The sequence below is a fragment of the Euleptes europaea genome, chromosome 3 (assembly GCF_029931775.1).
Source record: "Euleptes europaea isolate rEulEur1 chromosome 3, rEulEur1.hap1, whole genome shotgun sequence".
Classification (NCBI taxonomy): domain Eukaryota; kingdom Metazoa; phylum Chordata; class Lepidosauria; order Squamata; family Sphaerodactylidae; genus Euleptes; species Euleptes europaea.
In genome coordinates, this window is record NC_079314.1 from 77,532,854 (window position 1) to 77,560,086 (window position 27,233).

The 27,233-nt window shown below is 40.8% G+C and overlaps 1 protein-coding gene across 1 annotated transcript in view; it reads right to left on the reverse strand.

Annotated features, from left to right (window-relative positions):
• PPFIA2 (PTPRF interacting protein alpha 2) overlaps positions 1-27,233 on the reverse strand; it is a 278,103-nt gene that overhangs the window by 106,110 nt on the left and 144,760 nt on the right. Inside the window, exons 3-5 of the mRNA XM_056845998.1 lie at positions 20,814-20,915; positions 14,645-14,809; positions 7,550-7,624 (exon numbers count right to left, since the gene is read on the reverse strand). Of these exons, the coding sequence (XP_056701976.1) occupies positions 7,550-7,624; positions 14,645-14,809; positions 20,814-20,915 (342 nt within the window). The remainder of the gene's footprint in view (positions 1-7,549; positions 7,625-14,644; positions 14,810-20,813; positions 20,916-27,233) is intronic.

Genomic DNA, 27,233 nt, shown 5'->3' on the forward strand with positions numbered 1-27,233 from the left:
ACATATTACAATTTATAACATGTAAGCATACATTTGTGTGCACATAAAATGTTCTTTGACTTGTCATCGTTCCAAGGGTAGGTTGGGATTCAGTTATTAGCTAAAATTATTAACACTTCTATAACCCATTAACACATTCCTATATTTCATTTATTTGTAGATATTTTAGATCCTCTATGACTTATTTGGCCTTCAAAACCTTTCAATAAATGTAATCCAGAATATACTGAAGTATTATTATTTCCATAGCTAAGAATTTATGCACAGTAATAGTTTGACTCTAGGAACTGCAGCACTGCAGAAGTAAGGTAAAGAATGAGGTGAATAGTAACTGAGGGCAGAAGGTTGCTATCATGTCACTATGTCTAGACACAATTATAGGAATTAAGAGTGCATTCCGGGGGGGGGGGAGCTCCATAGGAGCCAGCGTGACCCCACGCTGGCATAAGTGGCCATTTAACCTGGGATAATGGCCATTTACACCATCCTGGGTACACCGGTGCCTGGGTGCCCCGGTGAGGCACCCTGCTGCTGCAGCCTCTACACTGGTACCTAAATTCCGGAAGCAGCAGAACTAAATTATTTTTAAACATGTGGCTAAAAAGAGAAGCATGTGTTGACCCAAGCTTATATAATATGTGGTCTTCAGGTCCATCATATCAGCCATACACTACCACAATGGTAATTCACAGTGGGTAGCCGTGTTAGTCTGTTTGCAGTAGTCAAAAAGGGCAAGAGTACCACAATGGATGACTGATAACACTCCTGTTTTTATGGGTGACCAATGAAGACCCACTATGGGTACATCATATGTTTTCAGTATCAGGGCATACAGCAGCCACTGGGGGACAAGTTGCATTAAGAGAACTGCACAGGGGAATGGAGTTAGAACTCTCCAATCACTGCAGTCGGCCCACTGTGTTGATAATTCACAGAAGGTCAAAACAAGAAGGGATTCAGTCATGGACCTCAGAATCTCATCCAGCTGAGCCTCTAATAAAAAGAGATATCAGGCAGTTAAGCAAATAGAGATTAAAAACTGACTTCATGCCATAATTTAGAAATTCTACAGCAGAATTTGACAGCATTTTTAACAGTATATGGAAATTTGGGTATTAGACATTTAATAATTGATTGCATAAGGAAATGAAGCACTAGTGGGTTTTTTTGTAAACCATCAGAATCTTACCGGCTTCTGTATTTAAATTAGCAAGAATGCCCAGATTGATTACACACTTAATTTTTTTCTTATATTTCCATGTAGTTTGTAGCATGATTTACTTGTTTGAACCATACAAATGGAATTTAGTAAGATCCTTCTATGTACTAATGGGTTACTTCAGTATACACATACTGTGTGTTTGATACTCAGGCCATACTTTACTGCCCAATAATTAAAACCTTTTCTTGGAAACAGGATGCAAGTTCAGCAAATATTTGCAAATATATGTCTTCTGACCACACAATGTGTTTCTCATTCTTCACAATGTACTTGACATCAAGTAGTGTGCGGCCAATAAGGTAGTTTTTTTTTTTTTTTGCCATCAAGTCACAGCCGACTTATGGCGACAATGGAGGGTTTTCAAGGCAAGAGACTTTCAGAGGTGGTTTGCCATTGCCTGCCTCTGTGTAGTGAATCTGGTGCTCCTTGGTGGTCTTCCCATCCAAACACTGACCAGGGCTGATCCTGCTTCATTTCTCAGATCTGACGAGATTGGGCTAGCCTGGGCTATCCGGATCAGGGATGTGTAGTTATAGGGGCACATTTTCCCCACAAGTAAGAAGACAGATGAATGGTCCTGAAAATATGATTCTGTAGGTATTGTTACCCCCATTTTAAACCAAATCCTGCTATCAAATCTATTCATAAACTGAAATGAAGATAGAATACATACATATAAAACCATATTTTATATCTAAGATAAGACTGTGTTTGCTTGCTGGGATTTTTATTACAGAATCCTAGGCACAAATCACTTTACATTATTTGGAATTATAACAACAATACTTCAACCCCTAGTGTGATTTCATGTATTTCTATTCTGATTAGTCATGGCACAGATTCGCTTTAAAGCAGGAAGGCTGATAACACACACAATGTAGTGTCACACTTTTAAAAAAAAGTCTGTTGGAATTCTGTTATTTTAGATAATGTCTATTTTTGTTTGAACGGCTAACGGAGATATTTTTAGATGCATTAAAATAACAGCGTTTTCATGAAAAGTGAGTATCATCACTTTGGTGTTAAGGAAAACTAAGAACCTGATGTTCCACATCGTATAAATGGAGCAGAGTAGGAAACTTGCCACAGAGATGCTACTTTTGGTGGCAATATATTGGGCAAAGCACAGCATTTCTCACTCTTGCTTTTTAGTTGAAAAGCAACGTGCCAAATCATGGCTGGTGCCTACAATGGCAGAGTAACATGGGCCGCCCAATCCTAAGAGGGGGGTAGTCAGTTGACAACTGGGAACTGTGCTGCCACACTGCCTCCTAAAAGGCTTCCCAGCCCGAAAATTAAAAAAATATGGCGCATTCCTGGGATGAAAGGGCTTTGGGAGCTACTAACATCAGCTCTGCCCCCAGGAATGTCCCCCTACATGCTGGTGTGGGCACTTGCACCAGAAAAAGGCTGCTGGGGAGGCAGCACCAGCACCTGAGACTCGGGCTACCACATCGCTCCCCGCCACTTTGGATGGTGCAAGTGACATGGATGCTGGTGTAGGGGTCACACCGGCTCATATGCAGCTCCCCCCTTCAGGATTGCACCGTTAAATCACTGCAAGCCACACTTGATAGAAATCAAGAAGTAAGCTATGTTTGCAAGGGTCATCATGTGTACTGGCTGTCAGATAGACCTGATCTAAACTCAGACATATGTAGGCTGTGACTGGATCATCTTTCTGAGAAAGGTTTACTGAAGGAGTTGTTAGAATGTGTCAATACCACTCACTGTGTTTATTTGTGACTTCTTCCTCTTGTTCCAAGCTTTTACAAACAAGCTTTTAACTGCCTCAATAATCACCATGCAAATTTAATGCAACATTAATGACAATGCAGTCAGATATATGCTGCTTCAGTGTGACAGGAAGCTAAAGCCAAGGGCACTGTGAACTTTTTAAAATTTGGATCCAGTAAGCAAAACATTAATTCTCGACTAACTACCTGGGTATTTAAGAAACACGGTGTGGGTTAGATGCTGAAGTTTAGCTGAAGATACCCATATTTCCCATTCTGAGGTACATGTCTTGACATCTTCCATCACTTGTTTCTTTTACAGCATGGATTTGGTAGCCAGGTTATGAAAAGGAAATCAAAATATTTTTAGCTATAGCAGATGCTACATTTTAGTAATGATGGCCTGTATAGCACTATGACTAGCATGAGCTGCACTTTAAGGGAACAAAAGGTAGAAGTAGAAAAGAAACCTTTCAGTATTTCAGAAACTGTTTTGAAATGTTGTTTTCAACAATCATGATGCCTTTTTATATTCTTTGTTGGTAGGATGAGAATATAAACCCCTTTTTCCAAATGGGGGTTCTTCATCTGCAATTCAGCTCTTCAAAAACAAAAGGCCACTGAGTTCCAGCAGACATTTTTCCTAGCTGAGCTGTGTAATAAAATCCCTTTTAGAACAAGTCATTGTATTCTTCAGAAGGCTGTTGCAGATGTTTGTACTTAGAGCTTGAAACATGGGTTTTAAGCTGATTTGCAAACTCTGATTAAAGGAAATACAATTAGCATGAACCTCAGAGCAGAGATAATGTGACTATGTGGCAGAGAAAAGAGAGGGGATTTATGTAGAAAAGGGAAGGATGGTGGGAAAGGGAGCATGCAATTTAGAAATGGGAAGCACTTCTGCAACATTTCTGTGTATTATTCAGAACAACATTAGTTGTGATGTAACTCCATTAGAAGTGTTATGCTTGATAATCGTTACATTTACATATTATGGCCTTTTATGCACAGGTTGTTTCCTTGGCCATCACCACCCGACTACTTCGGGGCGTCATTTTCATTATGCACATCTTTCCTGACCTTTAGACGTCACTTTGCTCTCCTTCTGCATTTTCCATCTGTTTTCTGGATGCCACCAGAAACAGGATCCAGAATACATGGGGAAAATGCAGGGAGAGAGCGAAATGACTTCTAAAGGCCGTAAAAGATGTGCATAATGAAAACGAAGCCCCGAAGTAGTCAGGGGGTGATCACTAGGGTTGCCAGGTCCCTCTTCGTCACCAGTAGGAGGTTTTTGGGGAGGAACCTGAGGAGAGCGGGTTTGAGGAGGAGGGACTTCAATGCCACAGAGTCCAGTTATCAAAGTGGCCATTTTCTCCAGGTGAACTGATCTCTATTGGCTGGAGATCAGTTGTAATAGGAGATCTCCAGCTAGTAACTGGAGGTTGGCAACCCCAGTGATCACTATGGAAACAACCCATGCATAAAAGTCCTATATTTCAATAAGTGTAAGAAGATTGTCCAATATTTGACTTCATACCTAAAATATGCACATTCTCAATGAGAAAAAAATCAGAAGGCAAAAAAAGGTCTCAAATGATTTAAAATTGGTAGCCTATCAATAGGATGGCAACATTTCAAGAAAAAAGGGTTATGAATCAGAGATTATACCAGAGGTTCTTCTCAGGTTATCTGCCCAGGAGGAATTTTAAAGTTCCGTGGGGGGGGGGGGGGATTGGGACCACTATTCAGCAAAGTGTGATGTCATATAGATTATGTACAATCTGTAAAATTGTTTTTAGTAACTGTTAGACTATTTTGGGAAGGGGAAAATTATATTCTGAACAATGGTAAAAGGGGGGAACGGAGCAAAAAAGGTTGAGAACCACTGGCATAGTGGATTACTTTCCAGTAGGGTTGCCAACTCTGGCTAAGGAAATTCCTGGATATTTGGGGGTGGAGCCTGGGAAAGGACTTTAACAGGGTATAATTCCATAGAATCCACCATTGAAAGCAGGCATTTTCTCCAGGGGAACTGATGTCTGTAGTCTGGAGATGAGCTGTAATTTTGAGAGATATCCAGGCCCCACCTGGAGGATGGATTCTATGTCTCTTCTGCTGTGGTAGGTAGTGGAAATAGTAGGAGTTAGCAGGGAGGGCTCAAACTGCCCTGGAAAGATGTGGATGCCATGAAGTCTCTAGGCCTAAAGTAACCAGCCAAGTGATGGAAACTAGAAATTAATCTTTAATTCTCTGGCGAAAGATGGTTAATTTTTGGATATCTAATGGATGCCTAGAAAACGACTCTGGTTTTATTCGATGCATCAAAACTGGATAAAAGGGGTCTATAATTATTCTAACAAGTAGTCATAAATCTCACCTTCAATGATCTCTAAAAAGGCATTTAGGTCTTCATTTAAAAAAAAAACCAAATGCATGTTGAGGAATACACTAGTAAAGTTTGTATTCATTTGCTAGTTTTATTGGTGATGGTTTTGTTAACACATTGGGTATGGAAAAGCTGACAACATATAATCTGCAATTACAGTTTAGAAAGATGACATGAAAATGCCACACTAAGAACTACATTGAGGTAGTTATGAAGGATCAAGAGTTCATAAAGAGAAAAATTTCAGCTGTGCAAAAAAGACAGATCAAGTAGCTTTGCAAAATAGACTTCAAACACTGGATACTCAGCAAGGTACTGTTTTAACATATATTTCAAATCAACACAAGACTGCAGGTGTGGGGATGGATAAAAATAGTAAAGCTGGCAAGTAGCAGTATTAATGTTTTTCCCAGCTCCTGCACTCTTGTTTCATTCTGTTCTGCTTTTAGAGTTGATTTTTTACTTCTAAATAAGAAATTAGAAACTCCATTGAAACAATGGCAGCAATATCTTCTGAACACAGACTTACAGCGCAATCCTAAGGGGGGGGGTCAAAGGGGCTCAGGAAGCAGACTAACGCTTATGCTGGTATATCTCTGTGTTATGCTGGTGTAAGAGTCAGTTACCCCAGCATAGGTCCTCAGTGCTGCTGCACCACCTCTCGGTCACCACAACTGTCTCTGTGTGGGTTATGTCTCAGGGTGGTTGGGGGGTGGTTTTCAAAGGCACAGGCTTCTATATGCCAGGAGAGCTGCTGGTGCCTATCCTGCAAGTAACTGCTACATCTCATGTTTGGTAGTCCAAGGGGTTCAATGCAGCGGGCACTCTGTTCAGTCATTAACGAACATCATGCATGGAGGGCATGCTGGGTGCAGGGAGTGCTTATTGAGCAAACAGCAGGGTATTGGCATAAGGGCTGCATCAGATAGGAATACATCAGCTCAGGACATGGTTGAGGTGACACATTAGACTGTGCTGATGCCAAGCTTACTACTCATTAACAGTGAAGGAGACCATAAAACAGTCCTCCCTACATCTGAGGACTGTGACCCTTCATCTTGGGTATGGCATGGGGTTGGGCATGCTATTGGGCAGTAGGAATGATGGCATGGGGTTGGGCATGCTATTGGGTTGATGGAGTTTCTCAAGAAGCAGTGTAAGCACAAGGGGGGCTCTGCTGATCCCATGCTTGCTGGCCCCTGATTGATTCTACCTGCCCTGTCCATCATGGCCCCACTACCTCACCACAACAAGCTCCACCATATATTTAAGAGAACAATCATAGTGAATGTGTTAAACTGGAGATTAAAAACAAACAATATGGTTGCTGGGGGTGTTGATGTGGTTGTGGCCACTGAAACCCAGCTACTGATGCTTTTTCCTGCCAGCCACCACCTTTAGGGAGAGAATGAGTGGCACCACAGTTATACCATGGCTGGCTGCCGCAGCACAGGTGGCCTTAAGGATTGCTCTGCCCATATGCTTTGCTGTTAGATATACAGACAGAATCAGGATAGAAAGATCAACAGACAGAAAATTAAAGTAATAAAACAGTGTCCAGTTTCACACTCTCTGAGGAACAATACCACAATTCACATGGTGGAAGAACAAGTACATTTCTTTGTCTTCCAGACAGATACCATCCAACATGAAATGAACACTCTGTGGAAATGACCGAATGCCCCATATGCATGACTCCCTCCCCACATTTTATGGGACATAAAATGAACAAAAATAAGCATTTCATTTTCCTTTACTTTATCTGCATGGTAGAAAAAGAGGGACAAATTCCACCACATATTTAAGAGTACTACCATAGTGAATGCATTAATCTGGGGATTAAAAACAAACTACATTCTTTAATATCATGATTTCTTCCTTTCTTCATTTGTAATTAAATTGAGTGCTGTCTGCTCCACATGCCCTCTGAAAGGGCCATGGATGCTAACGACTAAAGGAAAAAGCAACCCTACCCGCCATCCTATGGAGATAGTTATTAGGCTTTTCTACAATACAGATCTGAATGAAAAAAATATCCCATAATGTTATTAATCTAATCTACAGGTCCTTGTTCAGTCAGTGTTTTAAAGAGTAAACATTACAAATTTCATTACACTTTTTAAACAAAAACAATATGAAATGCCCAAATATTCTGTTAAAAAGAATCACATCACATAAGAGAAAAAGAGTTCTGTATGTTACCTCCTGATTAGCAGCGGTTAGTTCCTCCTCAAGCACAGAGACTCTTTCTAAAGAAACCCTCAGTCGTTCCCTTACCTAGAAGAAAAAGAATGATGCAGTAACACAGTTTCTATTAGAATGTGCAGTTTTATCTAATCTAATCCATACATCTACAGACTGGCTTGGATTCCATGGTAAATTTCTGCTAATGAATGGGGAGGGACAATTCTCATCAACACCCCCTCCCCCGCAGACCTCTGACTTACCCTCATGTTGTTCCTGGGGATCCCATGTCCCCCAGGAACAGCATTTTGGGGAGCATTTTGTACTGCAGCCAGAGAGGAAGGTGAAGAAGTTCCATTCCACTGATGAAAATTAATTACCATGAGATCCAATATTCTGAAGTCATGTGCATGGTGTCCTGAATGTCACTGGGAAAACAATTTATTAACACTACTTTTGTGGGGAAATGATATTAACAAAAATTAGAATTAATTTTATATTCCTATTTTTTCTATACCATTTTGGGTCCCTTGTAACAAAGGCCTCTTATCACAGACACAGAAACCTTTATTATAGTACCCTATTATAGTACTCTACTGTAGAATACTACAGTACTCTCTTTTTCTTTGTTGAAAATTCCCATGTCCTAAGATATTTCTGTAGTCCCTTCCTGGTCTCTCTCACATAGGATGCTGTTTTAAAAACAAATTACATTAACTACCTCTAGTCTTCTGCTGGAAGTTAATTTAAAAATCAACAATTCTATATTTTGACTACCTTCAGCCTAAATGATATGTTACTTTTGAATTTCTCAGTTAGTTTTCAGATTTCATTTTTTGTCACTTTTTTTGATACATTTAAATTGAAACTCCGCATGGCAGAATGATTTGGATATGGACATTTCTCCCATTTTGTTAATACTGTAGATTGTGGCAAAGTAAGACTAGAGCCTTCCCTGGGAATCAGGGAATGGAGAAAGAAGAGGGCCAGAGCTGAAGCCTGGACTAGGTGGAGGCATGCACACTTGGCAACTCTGGACCTCCTACGCTCTAGCCTCTCTCAGGAGGAAGAGGCATCTCTGTAGATATTTGCAGGAACATGGACCTAACCTTGGCTATATGAAAGGGTGGGAATCCCTATATAATCCTGCAGCTGAGTCCCAATCTTTACTCAATTAACATTTTAACAAGCTTGTGCTTTAGCCCAGACAGTAACTGATTGCTAAACTCCAGCTTTCTAGGGCCTGCTTGCCTCTTGTAGAAATCTCTATTCTCCAATCTCCACATTAAGCTCCTGCCTCGATCCTTGATTCCATCCTGCTTGTTTCTTGTTTGTCTGCTTGCTTGTGATTCTTGAACCTTACTGGCAACTTGCCAGAACAGGATAGACGCTAAATTCAGTAAAACACATTTTCACCTGCTGGTTTTCAGGCTAAATAGGTTGTACGTAATAGCAATATCTGTATCCTATAAAGTTGCCAACTATAGAAAACTTACAGTGACTAAATTATTAAGCAACAGATGCATATACTTACAGTTTAAAATATTCCAAGAAAGCACATACTGAAGCGCCTTCATTAATAACTGAAGAAAGGCGAGGCAAACAGATCTCCCTGAAGTTTGAACACACTCCTTGCAAGAACCCCCAGGTTTGGTGAAGATTGGGTCAGGGGTTCTGGAGTTATGGGGTCTGAAGGGGTCCCCCCCCCCATCCACCCATAGGAAAGAATAGGAGATGGCTTCTATCTATTCCAATGGGCAGATGGGAGGACCCCCCCTCCAGACCCCATAACTCCAGAACCCCTGACCCAATCTTCACCAAACTTGTGGGTTCTTGCAAGGAGGATCCCTCCAAGCTACCCTGAAAATTTGGGACCTGTGTGTTCTGTGTCTGTGGGCTGGGCTGGGCAGTGGGCACTGGTCTCTGAAGAACCCTTCTGGCTATTTGATCCCTGCTGTGGCCTGGAGTTGGAATAGGCCAGAGTTTAGCCTGGCCAGAGGTCTCTTCTCCTGATTTAAAAGTTGCTGTGTGTGGATTTGTTCTGGCTTTCTAGTCCCTGCTGTGGCCTGGAATTGGAATAGGCCAGAGTTAGGCCTGGTCTGTGGTCTCTTCTCGTGATTTAAAAGTTGCAGTGTGTTCAAACTTCAGGGAGATCTTTTGCCTCGCCTTTCTTCAGCTATTTGGAAGGCAGTTTCTCAAGAGCTAGTTGCAGAGGGTAAGCTGGAGACATATACAAATGCAAAATAGGCAATCTCCTTGCGATTCCTATGCAGATTGAGCCAGCTTCAAGCACACAGTAAAATGTCCTTTTAAAATCCAAGCCTCTTGCATGGGATGAAACTGGCTTCTATTCATTCCAATGGATTCGTAGAAGGCTTCCTAAACAGGGAAGTTTTCAATCATGTTCTACATGTGAAGAGAGGAGAGAGAGGGGCACACAAGCACAATCTGAACTTGTGTTCATCATGAACAAGCAGAAGTTTGTTGTGAGATGTGATTATTTTTGTTGCCACAGACTTTCACAGCTATGCCTCCTGTGAAGCTGTTGTTGCATTGCTGCTCCACATGTAGTCAAATGATGAGTCATTATGCCAGCATTCAATCTATTTTTGGTAAGGGTTATGGTGAAGCACACACAGAAGCAAATCAAGCAATTGCGTCACTGCAAATTCATCCTTTGGCCAGTAATTCACCTTTAATTTCATTCAAAGACTCAGGTAAATGAGCAGTATACAAAGGCAATTTTTTATTTAAAAAAACCTTGTCAAGTTCAGTTCTCTTTTATAAATCAAATATGAGAAAACAATGCACTACTTCTGTAATGCTTTATTTTTAATCAGCTCCCAATAATGAAAAATGAATTAGAACATAAACCATATTAATATCTAAACACTATTGCTAGTAATGTTGTATTATGTAAGTCCTGGTTGCAATTGAGAGCTTGCTCAGTTTAATATCAAGTGGAATGCAAAAGGTACCAAAGGCTTTTAAATTATAGCTGGAATGAGTTTTCATAGCATTAACTTCAATAGGATACTACTCATCTCTTTCTAGGTCCCGTCAAAGGTTAAACATTATTTCAACTATAATGCCTAGAGATGATTTTCACATCACTTGGAACTTGCATGCAAAATGTTGCAAACACAAAAGATATTGTCGAAGGCTTTCACGGTCAGAGTTCATTGGTTCTTGTAGGTTATCCGGGCTGTGTAACCGTGGTCTTGGAATTTTCTTTCCTGACGTTTCGCCAGCAACTGTGGCAGGCATCTTCAGAGTAGTAACACTGAAGGACAGTGTCTCTCAGTGTCAAGGGTGTAGGAAGAGTAATATATAGTCAGAAAGGGGTTGGGTTTGAGCTGAGTATTGTCCTGCAAAAGTATTGTCCTGTAAGTATCAAGATAATGTGCTAATGAGGGTATGGTATGTTAATATGGAACCATTGTATCCTGAAGTGATCTGTTAATGTGTGTAATCCAAAACTAATCTGTATGGCTATTGTTGAATGTTGTCTTTGTCTGGAGGTTTTTCAGGGCAGGAAGCCAAGCCTTATTCATTCTTAAACTCTCCTCTTTTCTGTTAAAGTTGTGCTGATGTTTATGAATTTCAATGGCTTCTCTGTGCAATCTGACAAAATAGTTGGTAGAATTGTCCAGTCTTTCAGTGTCTTGGAATAAGACCCTGTGTCCTGTTTGTGTCAGTCCATGTTCAGCCACTGCTGATTTCTCAGGTTGGCCAAGTCTGCAGTATCTTTCATGTTCTTTTATCCTTGTTTGTATGCTGCGTTTTGTGGTCCCGATGTAAACTTCTCCACAGCTGCAAGGTATACGATATACTCCTGCAGAGGTGAGGGGGTCTCTTTTGTCTTTTGCTGATCGTAGCATTTGTTGTACTTTCTTGGTGGGTTTAAACACTGTTTGTAGGTTATGTTTTTTCAAAAGTTTCTCCATCCTATCAGTGACTCCTTTAATAAATGGCAAGAATACCTTTCCTATGGGAGACTGTTTTTCTTGAGTTTTCTGATTTTTGTTTGGTTTAATGGCCCTTCTGATTTCATTCTTGGAGTAGCCGTTTGCTAGCAGTGCGTGATTTAAATGATTAGTTTCTTCCTTGAGAAACTGTGGTTCACAGATCCGTCTTGCACGGTCCATTAATGTTTTGATTATTCCTCTTTTCTGTCGGGGGTGGTGGTTGGAGTTTTTGTGTAAGTAGCGATCTGTGTGAGTTGGTTTCCGGTAGACCTTGTGACCTAACTGAAGGTTTGATTTACGGATGACAAGGGTATCAAGAAATGGGAGTTTACCCTCAATTTCCTTTTCCATGGTAAACTGAATGTTTGGATGGATATTATTAAGATGGTTTAGAAAGTCCATTAATTTTTCTTCACCATGGCTCCAAATGGTAAATGTATCATCTACGAACCTGAACCAGACTGTAGGTTTGTAAGGTGCTGATTCTAATGCTGTCTTTTCAAAATATTCCATGTAAAAGTTTGCTATTACTGGACTGAGTGGACTTCCCATAGCTACTCCATCAATCTGTTCATAAAATTCTTGATCCCATAGGAAATAACTTGTTGTCAAACAATGGTGAAATAAGGCTGTTATATCTTCTGGAAAAATCTGGTTAATCAATGAGATTGTGTCTTTTACTGGAACCTTGGTAAAGAGGGATACAACATCAAAACTGATTAATATATCCTTTGGATTGAGTCTTAACGGACTGATTTTGTTGATGAAGTGAGTTGAATCTTTGATGTAAGAAGTGGTTTTTCCAATGTGGTCCTGTAGGAGGGTGGTCAAATATTTAGCTAATTCATATGTTGGGGAACCAATGGCACTCACGATGGGTCGGAGTGGAACGGAATCCTTATGAATTTTAGGTAGTCCATATAATCGTGGTGGTTGTGCTTCAGTCTTGCATAGTTTTCTGTGTGTGTCGGGATGAAGAGTGGAATTCTTGATCAGAATGCTAGTTTTCCTGGTAATTTTGCAAGTTGGATCTCGTTTTAGTTTTTTGTATGTGGCAGGGTCCAGAAGTTCCTCAATCTTCTTTTTGTATTCTTCTGTTTTCATGATCACTGTGGCATTGCCTTTGTCAGCTGGTAGAATAATGATTTCTGGATCTGCATTGAGGGTCTTGATGGCGTTTCTCTCCTTGCGTGTTATATTGCTAAAAGGGGGCTTTGCTTTTCGTAGAATTCTTGCTGTCTCTCCTCTTATTTCCTCAGCATCTTCTTCAGAGTAGTTTGAGGGTAAACTCCCATTTCTTGATACCCTTGTCATCCGTAAATCAAACCTTCAGTTAGGTCACAAGGTCTACCGGAAACCAACTCACACAGATCGCTACTTACACAAAAACTCCAACCACCACCCCCGACAGAAAAGAGGAATAATCAAAACATTAATGGACCGTGCAAGACGGATCTGTGAACCACAGTTTCTCAAGGAAGAAACTAATCATCTAAATCACGCACTGCTAGCAAACGGCTACTCCAAGAATGAAATCAGAAGGGCCATTAAACCAAACAAAAATCAGAAAACTCAAGAAAAACAGTCTCCCATAGGAAAGGTATTCTTGCCATTTATTAAAGGAGTCACTGATAGGATGGAGAAACTTTTGAAAAAACATAACCTACAAACAGTGTTTAAACCCACCAAGAAAGTACAACAAATGCTACGATCAGCAAAAGACAAAAGAGACCCCCTCACCTCTGCAGGAGTATATCGTATACCTTGCAGCTGTGGAGAAGTTTACATCGGGACCACAAAACGCAGCATACAAACAAGGATAAAAGAACATGAAAGATACTGCAGACTTGGCCAACCTGAGAAATCAGCAGTGGCTGAACATGGACTGACACAAACAGGACACAGGGTCTTATTCCAAGACACTGAAAGACTGGACAATTCTACCAACTATTTTGTCAGATTGCACAGAGAAGCCATTGAAATTCATAAACATCAGCACAACTTTAACAGAAAAGAGGAGAGTTTAAGAATGAATAAGGCTTGGCTTCCTGCCCTGAAAAACCTCCAGACAAAGACAACATTCAACAATAGCCATACAGATTAGTTTTGGATTACACACATTAACAGATCACTTCAGGATACAATGGTTCCATATTAACATACCATACCCTCATTAGCACATTATCTTGATACTTACAGGACAATACTTTTGCAGGACAATACTCAGCTCAAACCCAACCCCTTTCTGACTATATATTACTCTTCCTACACCCTTGACACTGAGAGACACTGTCCTTCAGTGTTACTACTCTGAAGATGCCTGCCACAGTTGCTGGCGAAACGTCAGGAAAGAAAATTCCAAGACCACGGTTACACAGCCCGGATAACCTACAAGAACCAACAAAAGATATTACTACTAATTTTTCATACTCTAGGAGTCTATTAGTTAAGTCTATAACTAATATCTCCAATAGATTTTTTTAAGTAATGTAATTCACTTCAAATAAACTTTCAACAATTCGCTCTTGTTTAAAGCATTTGTAAGTTAACTATGGACACTGCAGATGTGGAAGCAGGAAGCAGGGTTTTGTGTCTATATAGCTGAAGAACCACGTATATAGAATGGGTATCCTCTTGCAAAAATTAAAAGGGGGCTTTCCTGGCCTGAAAGGGCTTTGGAGGTTGCCTAAAGGCAGCTCCTCCCCCAACCTGGTGCCAGAACGTCCCGGGAACGCCTTCCAGGACGCTGGGACTCTTCCCAGGATGTCGGCGTGGGCTTTTATGCCGGTGGGATGCCAGAGAAAGGCCTCATCAATGTCCCGGGGTGGCACTGCCAAGGCAGTGCCCGGCAACCAGGCCTTCCCGCCGGCATTGGGGCCACTAACGCTGGTGTAAGTTGCCCGGATGCCGGTGCGGGCCCCCCGAATGCCGGAACAGCGCCTTCCTGGCCTCTTAAGGGCTTTTGCCCTTCAGGTTCAGGAATGTGCTGTTAGTCACACTCAAAGAACTGGAACGATATTTTGGAAAGATGGCTAGCACATAGGCCAAAATGACAAAGGGTTCTATGTCATATATGCACCTGAATCACTGTAAAGTAGACAAAATAGTATATTTAAGCTTGATTCCACACTGTACCACACTGTACCTTTTCATCCAAAGCTTTGTGGTGTTCAAACAAAGATTTCAATGCTTTCAGAACCTCAACTTCACTGGAAACTCCTGAGGGGGACTGCGCTTGGCGTTTCACCACTGTCATTCTCAATGACCTTTCATGTCTCGAAACAAGGCACTCCAAATGTTCCAGTAACAGCTGTTCGGTTCAACATAAAAGAAAGTCAGACCACTTGCACCTAAAGGTCAGTAGGACTGTAATTCTGAACTATATAGTATGAAACAAGAATGACATCGGCAGCTTTTACTATACTCGGAGGGATATGGTTCTATCTTGCAGCATTTCATGGTATTATTGCAGAGAACATGAAAGGAAATAAAATATAAATGTAATTAGTCGCTACTGAAATCTCATCCATACTTTCCAAGAGAGCAAATTGATCTACTCAGCTCCATTGTATGGCTAAGATAATCTATGCTTTAAAATACTGTTAAATGGAACATCAATTAAAGCTGTCAAACTAAATCAGCAAACCACATGGTACAGTATATAATGAATACTGGAATCAGTCACCTAATAACATTTTGACATTTTATATGAGAAGTTAACAGGCATGCAAAACAATCCAAAATAAGGTTCAATAATATTCTGAGGTACTGTATGTCATCAAAATGTATATGGTATAATTGACTGCACAAATAGTGGAACATCTGCATCATCTGTAATGAACCATTTCCTTGCTACCTTTGGGGTAAATAGTAAATGTATTTAGGCTTATAGATCTCAACAGGTTCCAGTTCTATTTATGCCACTCTATGACCAAGTAAATAATTATTTTTATTCAAACAAAGATGAAGTGCTCTGACACATTATGCCCCCCACCCTTCCTGAAGGCAGCTTCAGGGCTAAGAACAGGCAAGGACTGGTGTCCTACAGTCATGATAAATTAAACAAAAGAAGCTCACCAAAAGGTTGACTCATTCAGGGGTATGTTTTTAATGAAAGCAAGAAATATGCTCACCACATACAAGTGACTAGCTGATTCTGGCCTAATGAACCCAATACATATTACCCATTCAAGTCCCCTACATGCTGATTTTCAATTTCAGTACTTTTTTTTACTTGCATACAGAGAATATTTCTAAGTTACTTTGGGCAAGATATAACTATTTTAAATAAACCAATTAACTCATCCTTGCTGATGGATAAGCAAGGTTGATGCTACTGCAAGGAATGACTTCTTTCTCTTACACATAGCTTGTAAGAAGTCCCCTTATTGAGACTTTGATGGTCTAGCCACTCTGGTTCATGCTACTGTAACCTAGGGTTCCCAGCCCGAGGCAGGACACTTACCTAGCAGGGAGAGGGTAATGCTGTGATGTCACTTCAGGCACTATCCAGAAGTGACATCATTGTGTTGTTGGTGATGCTCTAATATTTACCAAAGCTCTATGGTTTAACAATAGAGTTTGGGCAAATGTTAGCACATCTACTAATGTGATGAAGTCACTTCTGGGTCTCCCACTGCCAAAGCAGGAGACCTGGCCTTTCTGCCATAACCTCCAGACTGGACAATTGTAATGTGTACTATGTGGGGCTGCCTTGGAAACTTCAATTGGCACAAAATGTGGCAGTGAGACTCCTGTCTGTGGTCAGCTGTCTGTGGCCATTGCTGCATCAATTGAGCTGGTTACCTATTCACTTCCAGGCCCAAATCAAAGTATTAGTTATCACCATTAAAGTCCTTCATGGTCTTTTAGTTACTGAACTCCTTCAATACCCTCCTACGGTTATCAGTAGGGTTGCCAGGTCCCTCTTCGCCACCAGTGGGGGTTTTTTTGGGCGGAGCCTAAGGAAGGTAGGGTTTGAGAAAGGTAGGGACTTCAATGTCATAAAGTCCAATTGCCAAAACTGACATATTCTCCAAGCTTTATCGGCTGGAGATCAGTTGTAATAGTAGGAGATCTCCAGCTAGTACCTGGAGTATGGCAACCCTAGTTGTCAGACAGCATCTCCAGTACACTTGCATGCACCAGACTACCTTCTCACAATGATGCTTTTTCCTAGCATGTCCATATGGTAACAATAAGGTCATGGGCTTTTTCTGTAGTAGGCTGAGTCTTCTGAAATGGGTTACCAGAGTTGGCACAGAGGGTGCATTCACTTGCTTTATTTATAAAGGCAATTTGGAAGATTTTGTTTCAGAGGAAATCTGGTGGAGGGTAATTTGCTTTGGCAGATGTGACTGCATTTTTAACCTGTATGTTTTGGACCAGTTCTCTCCTCTCCCCCTTTTTTACAAACTGTTGTTTTTGAGTCCTTAAAACCTGTTGTTGCTCTGCTAGCTGCATTGAGTCTGAGGAGACATGGCAGGAAATAAATATTTTAAATAAATTACACATAACCAAAAACCACATTTTATTTCCTCTTTCCTTTCTGGATTTCTAGGTAAATAAAGCAGGTTACTATTAGGGCTGCCAGCCTCCAGGTACTAGCTGGAGATCTCCTACTATTACAACTGATCTCCAGCTGATAGAGATCAGTTCACCTGGAGAAAATCGCTTCTTTGGCAACTGGACTCTATGGCATTGAAGTCCCTCCCCTCCGCAAACCTCACCCTCCTCAGGCTCCACCCCAAAAATCTCCAGATATTTCCCAACCCAGAGCTGGCAACCCTAGGTAATATGGGAAGATGAGATGTGTCAGTTTATGTTACTACCCACATTTAAATTTGGTATGAACTAGGGTAGCCAGGTCCCTCTTCACCATTGGTGGGATGTTTTGGGGAGGGTTGGGTTTGGGGAGGGGAGGGACTTCAATGCTATAGAAACCAATTGCCAAAGCAGCTATTTTCTCCAGGTGAACTGATCTCTATTGGCTGGAGATCAGTTATAATAGCGGGAGATCTCCAGCTACTACCTGGAGGTTGGCAACCCTAGTATGAACAATGAGGATAAAATAAATCATATTAACCAGATCTTTTAAATTAAAGCTAATGATTTTTGGAAAATCATGATACATGATTGTATGGGGGGAAGTGGTTATCTGAATCAAGCAGGGATGGTATGTGTAAACTGAATAGCATCTGCCAGGGTTAATATCAACTTAATGACACTGCAAACCCTAACGTATCCACATTTTTGTATGCTAAGACTGCAAGTGCACTACATCACCACTTTACACTTACCTATCTCACACATGAATCAGATACATATGTTGCAGAGATCAAAATAAAGGCTTTGCTCAGGAGCGTTGTCAAGCTGTAGTAAACACTATGCTCCAATGAATAACCCTAAGAATGGAATTAATAAATGGCATATCATATATTTAAATCTGAATGGGGCTAAAGAGTGGATCAAATATCCACACAACGGAGCTAGGGACAGAAGGGATTTCTCTACAAACTTGAAGGAATCCCCAAGTTTGCAGAAAAATCTGAAATCTAAAAAAAATTGCATTAGTAGATGAAGAGAAACAAAAGAGTCCAGGGACATGTAACTGTGCAAATCTCGACTGATAGGAATCAGTGGTATGGAATATATTCATCTTAAGTAACAGTAGCATTCCTTTTTTCAAATGCACGTTGTTCTGCATTCCACTTTCTGTTCAATCAGCAGTTCTTATGAATACTAAATCTGAAAGGTGAAAATATGCCTAAAGGAGAATAACTATTTTACTCTTCTTTAAAAAAGAAAAAGATGGGATTTGACTGGATTTAAACAACAACACCCCTCCCTTGGTCTTACAGAATGGAATCTAAAGGTACATTAACTGATATTACAGCACAAGATCTTATCCAGTTAGGAAAGTTGATCTGGAGGTCAGAACACTATTCTATATGAATATGCTGTATTCAAAAATAAATGTCTTGGAACTGGACACCCAAGCCCTCTAAACATGTACTAAACTAACATGCATGACACATATTTTCTTATATTTAACCTCAGGAGGTGGCTTTTGTGCTGCAATGTTCACAGGGATTATGACTAATCTGATACTATCATAAAGACCTTATTCCTCCTGCACCCACATGGCGGTCCCCCAAAGCCTCTTACACAGTGTGCTGGTCCAAACTCAGAAAGCATCCCCACATCAGCATCACACAAGCCTGATAATAGCAGGCAGTGATGTGGAAATGTTGCATGAATTTTTGCTGGTACATGGCATAAGAGTCTTCTATGAAAGGGCTTTTTGGCAGCTGAACTTGGAGACTGTAATTAGTAAACCAGCCATTAATAAACCGAGGCAAATATTATAATGATCAATCAGAGTATTTCCTTATTTGCAAAGTTATTAATGTATTCATAGTTGTAGCCTGCTGTTCCCAAAGGAAGTGGACCAACTGTATCTTTTGCAGGCATTTCTGTTTATGTTTAAAATGTTGTGTCCCCGTCCCCGTCCCCGTCCCCCAAATACAACTCCATGGAACTATCAGTGTAGCTAAGAGCTATGTAAAACAATAAGAAATCATTTAAAAACTTAATTAAGGCATAACAGAAGGACTTATCTGGAAGATCCAACCAGCTCATGTATGTTATACCAAATCTCAGAAAGAGTCAATATATTTGTTTTGTTTATGCTTTCAAATTCAAACACAATGATCTCATAGACAAAAAATACACTTGTCTTTCTGTTAGCACGGTATAACCAATCAATATACATGCAGGTGAATATGTATTGTGCTATTTTGCCTTGGATGGAGAGATATAAACTAGGTCCTCCATTAGGGTTGCCAACTTCCAGGTAGTAGCTGGAGATCTCCTGCTATTACAACTGATCTCCAGCTGACAGAGATAAGTTCACCTGGAGAAAATGGCCACTTTGGCAATTGGACTCAATGGCATTGAAGTCCCTTCCCTCCACAAACTCCGCCCTCCTCAGGCTCCTCCCCAAAAACCTCCCGCTGGTTGCCAAGAGGGACCTGGCAACCCTGTCCTCCATGAACAGAGTTTCTAAGGTGAGATCTGGTGATGGGAGAATTAGAATGAACACTAGGGATACAAAGGGAAATTTCCTCTCCTCCCGCATAGTTTTAAATTACTCGCGTTTAAGAATGGGTGAGAAGCATGTTTATCACCAGCCCTGAAACAGTGTAGGGTGAGTTGTTCTACTAGTGCTATGCCAAAAGCTCATGAGTAAATATTTTTGTGTGAAAAGGGAACTGAAATGGTCTGAGAAAGATGCTCCCGTCACCATGCCTGCCTGTAGGGTTGCCAGCCTCCAGGTAATAGCAGAAGATCTCTATCCAGCCGATAGAGATCAGTTCGCCTGGAGAAAATGGCCGCTTTGGCAATTGGAGTCTATGGCATTGAAGTCCCTGTCTTCCCAAACCCCGCCCTCATTAGTCTCCACCCCAAAATCTCCAGCTGATGGCAAAGAGGGACCTGGCAACCCTACCTGCCTTGGAGGAGAAAGATGCCACATAGTAGAATGCATGCATCTCTCTTGCATCCTAATTTGCCTACTGGTGGGTGGTGGGTCAAAAGGATATTTTGAATTTTGTAATTTTGCAATTCTGATTGTATTAAGTAGATCATATAATTGATACTCTTTTGTATTTTTATTACTGTATTTGTTTGTTTTGTTTTATGTGTTTATGTTATAAAAATAAAAAAAATTATAAAAAAAGAAAGAGTAAATGAAAATCTTGCAGGATTTCAGAAGGACAGTTCCTGGGAGATAAGACAATTGGTATCCTCTGGCACATCTCTGTACAGAACACAGGTGGAAGTCCTCAGTAATGATTACATTAATGTCACCAGGGTCATGGACTCTTTGGAAGCAGTGCCTCCTAAGCAATAACAATCATGGCCACTGAAAGGTCCAGTGGGATCAATATATTAGAATGTAATTTTTTTCCTGTCAACCTGTAGGCATCAGCTAAAATTTCAGTTTCATACCTGGGTCAAAACCAAAACTGAGAGATGTCCAGAAAAGCTAATGTAAAGACCAGATGCTCATAAATCCATTGGGTGAGTTTGTTTTGGGAAAACAAAACAGCAACTAACGCACCGAACCCACACAAAAAGGAGGCAGCAACCAAAGAATGCCACCAGGGCAAGTAAACATTGGTAAATGTTTGACATTAGAAGCTGAACCTGTGGATGGGTGCTTGTTTTCTCTAACACTCGAAACTATTGCTAAAAGAATGGGTTGAGATTCTTGTGCAAAACACGCACTTGCGGATTGCTTTTATACTTACTCTGGTGTTATTCCTTTCAGCCTTCAATTCTGAAATTTCTTCTTCCTTTTCCAGTAGTTGTTCCCTGCATGCATTTAGTTCTTTTGTAAGTGCAGCAAATTCCTGAAAAATCAAACATATATATATATATATATGTTAAAATGTAGCATTACTTCTAAAACAATGTTCATATTGATTTCTTCTCCAACTTTAATACTACATAACATTATTCCTGAAGCATTTAATAAAGCAAAGAAATGTTTCTCAAACAGCATAGTCACCTGGCAAATATTTAGCTTTGAAACTAGTCCAGAGTCTAGAATTAGTAGTAAAAGTATTACACATTCTGGTACTGAGCTTCAGAATTTGCTTTTTAAAAAATCAATTAAAAAGCTCTTACTTTAAAGCTTGGAAATGTGTTCATATATTCTGATGAAAATCCAAAGCAGAGTTCTTCCAAATTGCCAAAGGTTGCACAGTTACTGTACAGTTACTGTACCATTCTTTGTTCATTCACTATATGCCAATACCAGTTACATGTCTCCCCATCCTATCTGTCCATCAATACAGTATCCTTCTGTCCTTGCTATAACTGTCATTGCAAGATAGATAATTCTTTTCCTTTACAAATCCTTCAAAAATTAAATTATGGAAAACAAGTAAATATATCTAACTAATTATCTATGTAACTCCAATCAAATATAATCATAAATCAATTGTTCTCTGCCTGCAAGAGTGGATGAAAAGACACTGTGCTCCCAGTCAAAGGATCAGTGGGTGTTGCATTTATTTGTTTGTTTATTTAGATAATTTTTATGCTGCCTCTCCAAGGAAACTGCCTGCAGAGGTTTACAAAATGAAGCATAGTAAAAACATTAAACATTCTTAACTAAAATCCACCAAACAAAGCATGAAAACATTGACAGTTAAAATGAATACCAGTTTTCAGACTAAACATATTATTAAAATGGTTATGGAAGTTGGTTTCAGGTAGCCGGCTCAAGGTTGACTCAGCCTTCCATCTGTTACCCGAATTGCTCTTTAATTGGGGAAATTAGCTTAGCAATCGGTAACTATGTATTTATAGAGCGAGATCGCACTCAACTATACCAGAATCCGTTTAATGAGACTTTGAATAAAGACAGACAAAGGATTCCAAATTAAACAGTGTTTATGTCTTCAAGCATTCAAATGGTGCAACACAGACATACAAGAGGCTAAGAAATAACAGAGAGTAGTACAGAGACGTTTGCCAATGTGGCAGGAGAGCGTTGACCCAATATTTACCATATCTAGAAGAGGTGTTGTCCAATTTCACGTAGACTAATAACAGATTGAAAAGGAAGACCGAGATGGGGGCAGGGGTTCCCGTAGACTTGGCCAGCAAGACGGGAGGGAGCGTGGCTAGGCTGCGCAAAACCAAACCAACAGAGTAACGGCAAAGGTGCCAGGAAAGACCTAAGGTGACATAGTGGGCTTGGAGTCCCCCAGTTATACTGTTTTTCTGGGGGCGGGGAGAGGGGTTGAACCCCTCCTAGGTTCCCAGGTGGCAAAAGGTGACAAAAGGATTAATCTGTGGCTGCCGGGGCGGAGTAGTGAGAATTTAAAAATCTATTCTAATGCCAATGACTGTAGCACCCGTGATGAGCTGGAATCTCTCTGCATGATGAGATTTACATTCAGGAACAATGGGAACGATCTGTGCAAACGTCCTGGGGCTGCTGCTACTGCTGTGGAGGAATGACTCATCTGGACTGCTGCTGATGGCCCATTAAGCAGTGGATGTTGCAAGGGGAGGGTGCTTGACACTGATTTCCTGACATTCTGACCCTTCTGACATGGCTGCAGCCAGAATAGAGCCTATACAGGAACATGGCTTCCCTCTGGTTCACCGGAGGCTGCCCCTGCATCTGCTCCCTAGCTGCTAGCTGCACGGCGCTCGCAGGAGCGGCTGAGTCCATAACGACGGAGCGCGCAGCGGCCGTCCCGTAGCGTTTGGGGCGGGCGCGCGGCCAGCGGAGTAGTCAAGTGTCAGCACAACGGGTTGCCCGATCCCGTCCGGGAGGTCTGGACAGGCCCGTATGCTAACACATCCTTCCGAGATCAGTAAAATGAGTACCCAGCTTGCTGAGGGTAGAATGTAGATGACTGGGGAAGGCAACGGCAAACTACCCCATAAACAAACTCTGCCTAGTAAATGTCGGGATGTGACGTCACCCCATGGATCAGTAATAGGGTGCTTCACCTTTAATGGGGCACTTTACCTTTAAAACATCAAATCCTTAATTAAAAACCTCAGTAAACAGAAATGTCTTAGGCCTGGTGCATATAAGATAGTAATGTAGGTGCCAGTCAAGCTTCGGTAGTTCCACTCTTACTCTTTCAGCAAAGGTCATCAGTCAGGGTAACCATGGACATTTCATCCCAAACCCAGGTCCAAACCCAGACTGAAATGGGTCTAGATCTCCTCCAAGACCACATGAAGCTGTGAAACACCACTTAGTCAAGCACCATGCCTAAAAAGGAAATATTGGTCACTGGGTGGAGGTTGTTTAGGTAGGATTCATGGAAGCCTTTTTCAGGAGGGATCTTGTGGCCACCTCTTTCAAGACAGTAATCAACAACACCTTATTGTTGGTGGGCTTCTGCCTTGGGATCCTCAGGTGTATTGTGCAGTCCAGCCTATCAAAATTAATTTGTTGCTTTTGGGAAAGACCTGCTGCAGCTGTGTATGCATAGAGAGCCAGGGTGGTATGCCTCCTGCTTCTCATTCTTTACTTATTGAGAGAACCAGCATAACAAGTCAAGGACACTTTGTGGTGGAGGCAGGTTCAGGGATTATTTTCCCACAAAAACTCTCCCTTACCTTCTCTCTCTTCCCCCATCCCCACTACGTAGTCCACAAATGCTTCATGTGTGCTTGCAGCATGGAATTCCTCTCCTGACTGAAGATGTCATTACTCTGGCTCCTAAGGTTGCCAGGTCCCCCCTTGCCATTGGTGGGAGCTTCGGAGGAGGGGCCCCTAATTTGTGAGTGTGCAACGCATACACTATAATGTCCCTTCCAGGGTAAACCTGAAAGCAATGAGGAAACTCTACCACATATCTTTAAAAACTCTATGGAAACCATAGAATTTTTGGAGAAATGTGCTAGAGCATCCCTGTTATACCCGGAAGTGATGGGGATGCTCTAGCATATTCCTCCAAAAACACTATATGATTTCCCCATTAACAGGCACTTGGCAACCCTATTGGCTCCTCCTCTCCCGATTATAATGTCACATGACATGAGTGGGTCTCATTCTGCTGCTTGGGAGCTATAAGTGGGTTCTGTGTCTGGAAAGGTTGAAAAGTTAGGGAGGAACACCATGGGAAGAAAAAAGCTGTAGGACTCTTTTCCCTGATTCCCACCAAAAAATAATTCTATTCCAACTCCTAGTTGCTCCTGTTTGCAGTACTAAACAGAAGAACACTGGCCTCTGACAGGTCAAAGAGCCAAACACATTGTCTCCCTCCTAGTAAGGGAAGATCAGCATGGTCCTAGAAGTCAGGAGACAACCTTCAGACTTCTTAGATTGGGAAACCATGTCCCTAATGCAAAAGAATGGAGGCTGCATAGGGCTATTCTGTAAGGAATGGGTAAAGAGGCTATTGCCAACAGCACTGCTGTTACTTCGGTCTCTGCCATTTTCCTTTAACCCTGTGGATTAGTCTGCTGATGGTAGATTTGTTGTTAAGTGACCTGAGTTAAAATATATGTGTATTTGATTTTTTATGCTGTTAATGTTTGACATTTTAAGCCACTGAGTCTGCACTGAGTGAAGACACTGAGTTAAAAGTGCCCAAAGAATAACAAAAACAAATCCAAAGAACAGGGATCTGTTCTAAGACATGCTTATTTATGTAATTCCTTGGCATGTTCCAGGACTCTGGCACTGAAAAAGTGTCTATGGCTTGGCCCAGCATTTAAGAAACTCCTTTTCCTTAATCTTGCTTTGGTTCGTATCTTTTCATGTAATGCAATACTGAAATGCCTGGCTGGTTGCTATGATTCCATATGATGTCTTTCTGGATCAGTCACTCAGAAACAGCCCAAGGTTTTCTTCTGCACAAACCCTTTAGAAGAAAACTATCCAGATTTTTTTTTAAAGCCTCAGTTTAAATGATCCACCAGCTAAGAACATACTGTGGGAGCGGAAAATATTCACAGAAGATCAGTTCCCTTCCACCTAGCAATTCTCATGCATGCTTAAGGAACCATGAACTGAAATTCGGGTAGAAGTGGGATTTTTGGATTACTCATTCTGTGTCAATTGCATTTCCCTTTGTGCTCTGCTTTTGCGGTGACAGCTGAGTAATATGAAGGTGGTTTGTGTGTGAATGGGGCTGGTGATACTCCATAATCCCTTACAATTTTAGCTTGCTGGCAACGATTGCCAGGACTCACATTTTGAATTAGAAGCGTGTTACTATGAAGAGTAGTTTATCAATAGATTATTTCATTTATGCTGCAAGAACACTTCTGAAATAATTATTAATTACTTCATTTAGCTGAACCATCAGACACAAAACATAATACACAAAGAACATTACAGTATGAACAGGGTGATTTTGCATCTGAAAGATTTTATCATGCTCAGGGCTTTATCAAAGTAATAAACTGTAGATTTACCGATTTACAGTTTTACTGAGGTAAATCATTCATCACCCTGATGAACTAGCAATTTGAATAAGAATACTTGCTTTAAGCCAATTTAATTTCACCAAGTAACTAATTTAGCGCTTTGATTTTAACTGCTTTTAGTTGATTCATAGTTCATTTACCTTATTAACCAATGACACTATGCTGTTTTGCTTGGAACATGTTCTCAAATAAGACTCCATAAAGGTGCTGAATTCAATTGTTACAAAGGCCAGATATGACATAAATGTCTCTTGGTTGGGCCGGGCCATGCCTTGACAGCCCAGATTGAGAGTGGGAGGGGGTGGTTGCCTCAGCTGGGCCGGATAAGAGTGTTCAAGGGGCTGGATCCAGCCCTTGAGCCTTATGTTTGACACCCCTACAAAGATACACACTGTTTAATCATCACACATTTGTCTGGAAGAGACATTCATACTGAAAAGTGTCCATGTTTTTTGAAAAATCCTTGCAAATATTACTTTAAACTCCAGCCTGTTTATGTGCATGATTACTTGAAAACAGTGCTATAGAACAAGGTGGCAAACTTCTGTTAGTCTCTTGCCTTGAAAACCGTTTGGGATCACCATAAGTTGGCTGCAACTTGACGGCACTTTACACACACAACTATGGAAAATGAATGCACAGAAGGAGAGCACATTCACTGGAATTAGTGTGTCGAGATTAGGGCTGTGCATATCGGTAAACCTGAACCAAAAATAAACCCGAAAAAGGCCTTTTCAGCATTTTTTGGGTTTAATTTAAACTAAATATTAAAACTGGGAATCAAGCCTAAACTGGATAGCCAATTGCTGAAACAGCCAAAGAGGTATTTGGCTATTTTTTGGCTTTGGCTTTCCCCAGGCTTTTCCCTATGGGGATTTTTTAAATGAGCTCTGGGGAGGCATTTTTGGAGGTAGAGTTCCCACATTTTCAGGGTAGCTTCAAGGGACTCTCCTTACATGAATCTCAAAGTTTGGTAAAGTTTGGAACAGGGGTCCAATTTTATGGGGTCCCGAAGGGGCCGCCCCCCTCCTCCAAAGAAAAACATGGTAAAATTTACACTGGACCCTGTCCCAAACTTTACCAAACTTTGGGGTTCATGCAAGGAGAGTCCCTTACAGCTACCCTGAAAATTTGGTGACTCTACCTCGAAAAATACTCCTCCCAGAGCTCCTAAAAAATCTTTATATACTATAATGGACCCGATTTGTTTTTGGAATCCTGGAAATAAAGCCAAAATACCCATTTACTTGTATAGATATTCAACTTATTCCAGGTTTACCAAAAAAAATTGGATCCAATAAACTTGAACCTGAAATTTATCTCTTTTTTTATAATAATGCAGCAAATGTCAAAAATTATAGTGTAGCAATGACTTCTCTGGAGAGACAGACCTAATTAATATATATGTCCCTGTTAACTGTACATTATGATCCACTGTACTGGCTCACCTGTCCATATCTTTCCTAAATAATTTTATATGTGTGGAGAAAAATGTGTGAATCTGACAGAATTAACAAGCCTAACATAAGTCACCAATATTTCTGTTTGTCAATGGCTTTTCTTTTCTTCTTTTTAAGTGTGTAGACCATCTTCTTTCAATACAAATATGAGTGTTTGTTTGGCCTGATAATTTGTGCACTTGTAGACTTGTCTCTCATTCAAAGGATATCATCTAGGAAAAAGTGAAAAACCAGGCTGGTACAGATGCTTCTAAATTTTTTTCTGATCACTATCTTGGAAAATGTATAAATTCATGA